Source organism: Pocillopora verrucosa, chromosome 6, assembly GCF_036669915.1.
Source record: "Pocillopora verrucosa isolate sample1 chromosome 6, ASM3666991v2, whole genome shotgun sequence".
In the NCBI taxonomy this organism is placed as follows: Eukaryota; Metazoa; Cnidaria; class Anthozoa; order Scleractinia; family Pocilloporidae; genus Pocillopora; species Pocillopora verrucosa.
The window spans coordinates 11,719,745-11,729,138 of NC_089317.1; the positions used below are offsets into that span (position 1 = coordinate 11,719,745).

General features: G+C 39.7%; 1 protein-coding gene across 1 annotated transcript; it reads right to left on the reverse strand.

The window, feature by feature from the left end:
* Nucleotides 1-4,037: 4,037 nt before the first annotated feature.
* Nucleotides 4,038-7,658, reverse strand: LOC136281864 (RING finger protein 151-like). The gene is made up of 3 exons (XM_066168903.1): nucleotides 7,243-7,658; nucleotides 4,482-4,564; nucleotides 4,038-4,222 (listed from the first exon to the last, which is right to left on the reverse strand). The coding sequence occupies exons 1-3, from the start codon at nucleotides 7,656-7,658 to the stop codon at nucleotides 4,038-4,040; spliced, it is 684 nt and encodes a 227-aa protein (XP_066025000.1).
* Nucleotides 7,659-9,394: the final 1,736 nt, after the last annotated feature.

Consider the following 9,394-nt stretch of genomic DNA (forward strand, 5'->3'; position numbering starts at 1 on the left):
ATGGGGGAGAGACAGCTTCCATGGCATGAAGTGGAGGACATGAGACCAAAAAGGTTCAGCGGAATGAAGAGGACTGAGAAAGAAAGACATCATGCTAATAGTTTTTTGTAATAAAAGTTAAGTCACTTACCTGGATTTGGAAGCCACAGGAAAATTTTCTTTTTCCCTGATCCTCCGAATAATTCCAGTAGCTTCACACCATCTTGGAGGCCAGTCGCAACCTTCGACATGGCATGCCCTCTACAGTATGATGCGAATAACTCTAACCTAGAGTAAGGAAATATTAGGTATTAGTATCACCAATCATAACAATTCATTATATTGTAATTTTGAATTGATTTCCCTCATTTTACTGGAAATTTTCTTAAAACATGGCACTTGCAGAAATTACATATAGGTGGCATTTGTTAGAGAAAGGTAAAGACACAAGAACATACTGTAATCATAGGGGCCAATATTCTTTAAAGACCAGTGTGAAATTTACATTTTATCTGGAAGGATAACAAATGACTGAATAAATTTTTTTTTCCTCCTGGAAAAGTTTGGTTTTCACTCTTCCAACCTCTTCATCAAAGTTTATGATAACAGTATTAAAAAGCAAGTTAAGAATGACTGGTTATTTTCATTGATTGTGCAAGCATTGAAATAGCTGAGTAAGCGCGTCTACTATTTAGCAGAGTACATCCGGCGTTCCAAGGTATCACAGAAGGAAAATTAGCGCATGAGCGGAAATAGCATACAAACTAATGACTTGGGTTACTTAATTTACTTTTGAAATTTTGATCATTAAGCGGAAAGGGAGCTTTTAAACGCCTGAACTGTTGACAAGATTAGTTTATTTGACGTTCGTTTTTCATTGAGGACGTGGTCAACACATTGAACTCGAAAAGAGTTTCTGCCAATTGTGCGGTAACGCTCCGAACTAGAGCTTTTGAGCGAAGTGTTAGGGAACCTTTTTTTGGGGGACGTTATCTCCAAATTTCATGAAAATACATCGAAAGTCAGCCAAAAATGAAATCTTTAGAGTTTAAATCTCAAGCCAAAAGTGATTATGCGAGAAAAAGCGACGTCTCATCAATCCCGCACGTGCCTTCTACTCACAAATTATTTTCTGCTTTGTGTCTACCGAAGTTAATGAGGCACCAAATTATAACTTTAGTGGTTGACAGATTTTTATTTTTCTGTTTTATAAACAACCAAACGAAATTTGCGAGAAGACAAAAAGATTTATTAGGTTCATTAAAAATTCGATGGACAAGTAGAGTCCAATTCCACTTGAACAATTTAAATCAACTGAATTCAATTTTTTGTCGTATGGGAAATGTAGGACAATTATCAGTAAGTATTATCAACTCGACAAAAACTTCATATAGCGAATTCGTCCGAAGTAACTTACACCTTGAAGCGAACTGGTTCAGAAGAAGCGAGTGACAAGAGAAACAAGACTTACCCACCGAGGTCTTTTCCAACTAAAGAAGGAAAAGCGCCGCAAAGAAGATCGCCTATCTGAGAAGCGGTGTGGTTTTTTGTAAAGGCAATGTCCATCACCCGCCTGGCATTTATAAGCCGACTCATTTCTGCGTTCACAGGAACAGCAGTCCTCTTCTTTTCCAATAAAACCACGGTCCTCTGAAAAGCACGTTTGCTGTAGCTCATAATGTAGCTTTACAGTGAATGTTTCTAAAGCACGAAAACACAATGTAAGGACTGCAGCTGCACGCGCCTACTGAATCGTTAAAAGAACCCCACCGAACAAGAAAACTGAAGCTCTTTATCGATCGGTTGATCAATAACTAACTATTCATAAACAATTTTCTCACCTTCAAGTTTACACGAATCAACAACGAAACTGTGATATAAATCAAATCTTGACGCGGCGGATTTCAGTCCTAGAAAAGGCGGATAGAGGACAACCCTAAAACAAAAAACACTCGCTTAAATTACGGCAAATGGGGAACGAAATCCAGTGTAAATCTGTTACTAATATGTAAGTTGAGACGACGCGCGATCACACCTATATTCGACAACTCAAAATAAATGATAACGAACAGACATAATAAATACTGACCAATCTGTATTTTAAGTCCATCTTGGTAGATGTAAAAAAAAAAAGGAAACATTTAAGCGTCCTAGCAGTCGTTAATTCCCAAACGATCGCACTTCACGCACGAAAGCAAACTCCACCACCCCCTCCGAGTGAACGCTAACCACGTCACAGCGATGACTCCCGAGGTGTGCAAGGGCGTTAATACGTATTAATGTGAAATATGTTTCACCAAACCAGAACAAGGCTGAAGCTATTTCTATTAGTAGTAGTGTTTTATCAGAATTCTTTCAACACGAATATAACATGGCTTTACGTCAGTATACGGCCTTAAAGCAAGGTCCTGTATTGAATGTTATCCATTAACTACAGAACAGGAATCTTCTCGCCAATCCACTTCGCTGCGCACAGTGTAATAACGCAATGGATGTAAAAGAAAGAAACGATGACCACGTGGAAGGTTTTCACTGGCGAGCCAACAAGACTTCGCTTTAAATATACTATTTAGAACAGAACGGATTGAAGAAGTAACTTTATTAGCTGAAGCGACATCGGAATAGGCGGTCGTTTCAGGGTAAAATATTGCGGCAACAGTATGAGCAAACAATGAGCAAACACCTCGAAACATGTAAAAGTTCGCGGATTCAGTAATACGTGTTAACGCTTACTAGTGATAACTTTCTTATCGTGCGCGTGGAAGAGTGTTTCGATTTTTTCATTTGCAGTCAATCCTAGAAACTGCACATTTTTTCCACTGATCTAGTTATTGAGTTTATAGTACGCGGGATTGAAATAAATTTACTGGCATTTTCATACAAAAAAGCCACGGGGAGGGGGAGATGAGAGATCACGCTCTTAAAATTAACTAGAAAGAAAAAAATAATTTTTCGTGCCTGTGTCTGCTAAACTTTTCCAGAGCGGACGTTCTCCTTTTTCCGGTTTTCGTTGAGCACGCGGCACACCAAAGAGAAAGTGCAATTTATTTTTAATCCAAAAGCTAAATAGGTCCTCCTGCTAAGTATGGCTCATTTCAAACAAATCAAATTCTGATGAATACCACACTAGCAATTTTACTTCGGTACGCCCGCATTTCTAAAAAAACGTTTCTTTCTTTCTGTCTTTCTTTCTTTACAAAAACTATTGCCAAATTTTATTTTTCTGTCGACTCAAAGTTGGAGCAAGTAATAATTTCGATGTGGTTAAATAAAACTAACCATGGTCCTTGGTTTCTATAGCCAAAACAATGGAACAAAAACATGTTCACAACTCCTTCGAAAAGCATCTTGTTGATTTTTTTTTTTTTAATGTTATCTTTAAATATGTGGTAGAAAGGGAACGTCAAGGAAGGAGAGCATTTGTTAGACACTAACTTACACCTGTTTCAACAATAAAATGAATGTCCTATCTCTTACCATATCTCTTTTAAATATTCTGGATTATTCTCATATTAACGGGGGAGGGGTTGAGGGGAAGAGAGGTTAAGACCCAAAAAAGTTGCGTCATCATCTGGTCACGAAGTTTCGTAATTTTCGGTAGTTTAGCAGCCACGAAGTAAGAAAGAATAGAAAACCCATTTATGGGGGATACACAAGTGTAAGAAAGCGTTCTTACCTAGTTCCTGTATTACAATGAGCTCGATAACGGTGTCATAAGAAAACTGATACCGAATAGTTAACATTTCAATTTTTACATTTGCCTACTTCCCGAGATTTTTTATAATGGCAGCGAACTCAAATGTTTGCTTAAGTCCGTTAATCCCAAACTTCATTAACCAGTCGCATCTTTGAGCTTCTACAATAAAGTGAAGATGCGCTCTCGGTCACTCCTCCGTGGAACAAGACTCGACCCACTCTAGCGATTGGACTCTTTAAAACTTCGTGAAAACCCCTTTTTTTTGTATCAACCTATGAGATACTTTTAACATTTTAGAAGGATTTGAAAGCCTTAAACTTACAACTCCCATACCAATAGGACACTCACTCACTCATGCCCATTATGCCGTGTGGCACGTAGGGCGGCTACGAAGGATCGCCACGTCTGTAGGTTCCGGGCCAACTTCAGGATGGTACCCCAAGTGGGTAGGAAGAAGCATCATATTCATCTCCTTTAAGGTTGAGGTTTCCTTGGTATATTTTACTGTTGCGAGAAGAATATTGTGTTCATCGTGGTTCTCTAGACCTTTATCGAAAAACACAACATACTTAAAACTTTACAAAAAGTTTCTATTCAAAGAAAAACCAATTTGGAGTTTAAGTGAAAAAGTATCGTAAAAAAGTACAGCCAACCTCGTTGTTGCAATCCTAATTCTTCAAATATTTTGGGCGAATAATCAATTACTAAAAACCTGGAGTGAGCTATACGTGGCCGTAGATGCCTACTGTTATTTTAAATTCCAAATCCTGGTCATTCGGGTGCTGTCCGAAGTCGACGTCCATACTGACAACACCCCCTTCGTCTACAAGCATTGGACGAGGTGTTTCAACCACTTTCTGCACCCCCTCATCTTTAAGTAATGCAATTCTGAAAAAAATAAATAAAGTAAGGAACTGTTGAATCAGCTCTGATTAATTTTTGAAATATTCCTCAACTTATTAAGCTTGCCACAGCTAAAGTGCAACTGGCTCGTAATGCCATTTAGTTTGCTATCAATTATGGAAAAAAAAAAAAAAGAAAAGCCGCTATCGATAGCCAATCGCAAGAGAGAAAAGTACCGCTAACAGACAACATCGAATCTAGATCGTGAAACGGAGTTTTTTTTTGGAAATGGATGAGTTCTATTTTTTTACTTACATCAAATGTGGCCTAAGCCTTCACCAACATTAACCTGTCCCTACCTTAAACTGATCGTGAGTGGCATCGATGAGACCAGCTGCTCCAACATAAACTTCTGAGGAGTCGAATTTCTCGCCCAAATGAATCTCAACGTACTTCTTTCTACGTTGAAGAAGGGACTTGCGGCATCTTTGCCATCAGCCAGGTCGGACATTTTAACGGCCCAACGAAAACTCTTTCTTATTTTTAAAAATTTGTGTACTGTTTCATCAGCCTAAAAAAAGTCAGCAAGGTATAAGTCAGTATACAGTCAAATGTCTCCTCAAAACGCTCCGCGCACTCATCGCGCAGAAGCCGCGACACACCCAGGTACCTTTTAATTCCATCTGCGGTAAATTTGAACCGTCCTCCAAGAAAAGAGAGCGAAAAAATAGAGAAAATGGCTATACATCGCCCACTTGCGCCTGCGTTTTTCACTCTTGATAAAAAACTAATTGCCTTAGCTATTTGCCGGCATATGGGTTTTGTAGAAGAGGTTTCAACGAACAAATTAATACTAAAGTTTGTTTTCTGCGGTTTCTATAACCATTATCGAAACCGCTTTGAAAATTAGAAATTTTAGATGCATTTGAGTATGGAAGCTGATCTCCAGGTTGAAAAATCCGATGAAGTATTCGCGAAACTTCAGAGTCAGCATATGGAAAAGTTACTTCCATTTCTCAGGAGGGCTTGTGAAAATTTTCTCTGCCGTACGAGGCTTAGAAGTACCATCAAAACCGATTTTTTTGAAGCAACCTTTGGCCTCCCTAAATTTTACGTCGAGAAGCACGGTTGACCGATTTTTAAAACTCCCGCGAGTGTATTAATATATGCAAAACTCCGCCTCTGTAAACAATAGCGCGCAAGCCACTGCAACTAAGCAGTGAAATTGACAACTGCACTGACTATACTGCCTTTCGCAAGCTTTACAATTGAGGAAAAAAGAGCGGCAGCCATGATACAGAAGAATAAACTGAAACTATAACTGTTACACTATATCAAGGTAAACTCGAACAAGCGATGCACCACAATAAAATCATCATCGCGCGGATTTTTATTTGATAACACATCAAATTCCAGAAGAAGTAAACAAAGAAATGACCAGGAACTTGAGTTGTGTTGTCAAATAATGCAGTCGTCACCCGAAAAAAAAAACTTACAGACTAAACAAAGAAGACCTCGACTACAAAGAAATCTATCTTATAGTCAGAATTAAAATATGTTTGAGAAGCGAACCTAAAAGCTTTGTTCCTTCTAACAACAAAGGGAAGCGTATTTCGTTTCTATAACAAAAAATAAAGCACATGGACGTTGCGTAAGCTGCTCCAAACCGTAATAAATAAATTTCGATTATCGTGTGCTACGATTTAGTAAAAAGTCAAGCGAGTAGCATGCAAATAAAGTTCTGCTGTATCTATTTGCGAACTTCGTAACAAATAACTTACTACCTTGCGTAAGGTAAGTGTGGTTTTTTTTTTAACAATATTCTATTGTTTAAGCTTGTGACTGTATTTTTTTTCAACAATAGTAGTCTGATAGTATCATTTCCCTTTCGGTGTTAGGACTCAGTTCACTTTAGAACTACTTAACGATTTTTCTCGCTAGTTTAAAACTACGGTTATCAGGGATCGATAGTTCTCTCTGGTTTAACGCTTTAATAATTCGCAATCTTAGGTTGAGTGAAGTAAGCGACGTTTCTGAACAGCTGAGTGCCAATCTACTAGCGGGTTGGGAACGAAACGATTCCCACTGGGTACGAAAGGCCTGTGTGCTGCATTTTGTTGCTATAGAAACGAACAACGCTTCCTTTTGTTGTAAGAAAGGAACAACGCTTTCCGAATCGTTACTCAAACATATCTCAGTTCTGAACAAACGATCGATTTCTGTGCAGTCGAAGTCTTCATGGCAATGTCATAAACAAAGATAAAGTTTCTCAAGCTTTTACAGAAAGTCTGTGTTACGAAACGAGTGAAAAAAAAAACCGCTTCATTTTGTTGTTAGAAACGAACAATGCTTTTAGAATCTTCATGGTGTTATCGGAAACAAATGGCGCTTTAATAAAAAAGATTTCTCGTTTAATTGTCTAATTACAGTCTGAAAATCTGATCTTTTAAATTATTTGATTCTACGGCCGCCGACTTTTTTCGGGCAACACGACACAGGTTCTGGGCGACATGACTTCGGGCGACTCGACCGTAAACCATTCAGATCTATCGCTTAACCGTTTCAACTGTTTCTATCAACTACTTTCTATCGCTTCATGCATCGACTTAAATTTGCTGTTAGTTTCGGATCTCGAATTACGTTTGTAAGTGTGTCTTACTGTCTAGTTTTGGGTAACCTTAACTAGAAATGCATCGAGTGCCTCGGCTGTCAAACAAACTTACCTTGGTAACTGTTCTCCACACTGAAGGGGGCAGGGCCGTGGAATTTCTCGGCAGTTGTCCTCGTGGCTAGCAAGTGTCGATCTCTCCACTCCTATGTGGCAATGAAAACAAGGGACTTTTTCAAAGGGGCAGGATGCTATGTGCAGGTTCAGCGCATACCTCTCTGGTTTAACCAAGCAGCCACGAGGTCCATTAGGGCAGTCAATAACCATGAAGGGGCAAGTGTCCATGTGCGTTTCCTTCTCGCTATGCATTCCAACCCAGGAGCAGCCGACATTAGTGCAACGCACCTGGATCCTTCCAATCAAAGCGCTAACTGTTACGTTAACGTTTAACTTGTCCCCTTCGATCCTTGCTCGACAGAGCGGGCAGGTGCAAGGTCTCGAGCCAATGTTCTGTTTGGAGATCATCTCCATGCTCTCCCTGCGGTCTCGAGCTGTCGCCGAGTTGGAATTGACAGGTGCGTAACAACAAACAAGAAGAGAGTCAAAGAGCTTTACGCATTGACAATGGATGAAATTACAGTATTTAGCAGCTAGAAGAAACATCTCTCTGGTTTCCCATTGTGTATTCTGCCTCTTTTGATAGCATTCGTCGCTGCAGCGGTTAGCGAAATGACGCGAGGACGTGCTCTGATTTTCTCCTGCTTTTACGCGTCAATACTATTCTTATCGCTCACCAAATTCGCCGAAAGACAGCCTTCTCTTCAAGAAAATAGCAAAATCTCCATCACGAAGAATTTCTCGTGGTCGAGGCGTTTTCTCATATCAGTATACGCAAGCCTCTGCAATCAACGGAAGACGAAAACGATCCGCCATCTTGGCCTGTTGTGGCATGTGCGAGGTTTTCATGCGACCAGGATATGTTACTATGCGAACTCGCACTCAACATTCCATCAAATGCGACTCTACACAAGTGGGGACATCGACATAAATCCTGGTCCAGATGAATGTTCAGTGTGTAACAAGCGTGTTGCCCGAAATCATCGAGCGGTAAATTGCGATAACTGCAACATGTGGTGTCACATAAAATGTGCCTCGATCAGGCCAAGCGAATATAAGAACTATCAAAGACTTCCTTCATTTTCCTGGTGGTGTCCGATTTGCCTTTGGTCGTCTTTACCATTCGACAATGAGACAAACCTAGATTGCTCATCTGACTCGCATCTTTATCCATCTTTCGAAGTGGACCTGCAACTACCAACACTAGGTTGCTCATCTGATTCGCATCTTTATCCATCACTCAAAGCGGACTTGCAACTACCAGGTTTGAAGATCTCACACATCAATGTAAATGGTCTTCCTAACAAGTTATTGGAAATTAAAGCTCTTTTACTTTCGATGAATTTTGACATTTTAGCCATAACTGAATCCCATCTAGGTAAGGATATTACTGACGACGAAATCGCCATTACTGGATACAAAACTGCTCGATGCGATCGAAACGATGGTCGAAAAGGCGGTGGCACGGTCATCTACTTTGCTGAATACTTAGATGCATATGAGCGTCGAGACATAAATGTAAACAACTCTCTAGAAGCTGCGTGGATTGACGTTACGGTGGCGTCTCAGAAACTTCTAGTTGCTTCAATGTATCGCCCACCCGATGACACTACGTTTTTAAATAAATTTTCTTCTACTTTGGATCGCATATGGATGAAACGAACGAATATAATTTTATTGGGGGACTTCAATTTTAATCTTTTGCCTAAATCCAGGGACACAGATTCTTCAACCTGGAAATTCCGTCAACTTTTGAATAGATTTAATCTAAAGAATGTCATCAACAAGGCAACAAGGATCACTGACACCTCCACAACGCTGATTGATTTGGTGATTTGCTCTGACACCTCAAAAATTTCTCACCAGGGTGTTTGTGATTTAGGAATCTCAGATCACCACTTAATATATGCAATCGTAAATCTCAAAAGAAAACGTCAGAAACCAACGCTCAAAACAGTCTACGATTATAAAAAAGTAGATCTAGACTCATTAAGAACGGACTTTGCTGCAGCCCCATGGAGTATCTGCAATGTCTTTCACAATCTGGACGATGCTACTTGGGCTTGGGAGTATTTATACAAGGACATTATGAAATCTCACCTTCATGCTCGACGAGTAAAGATAAGAAGAGGGGGCCTACCCTGGATGAA

Excerpts from the sequence above, each read along its gene's own strand:
- LOC136281864 (XM_066168903.1), bottom strand. The coding sequence starts at position 7,658 with ATGGAGATGATCTCCAAACAGAACATTGGCTCGAGACCTTGCACCTGC. Across the intron at positions 4,565-7,242 it reads TGTGGAGAACAGTTACCAAG|AATTGCATTACTTAAAGATG; the intron begins GTAAGTTTGTTT and ends TATTTTTTTCAG. Across the intron at positions 4,223-4,481 it reads AGACGAAGGGGGTGTTGTCA|GTCTAGAGAACCACGATGAA; the intron begins GTATGGACGTCG and ends TTTTCGATAAAG.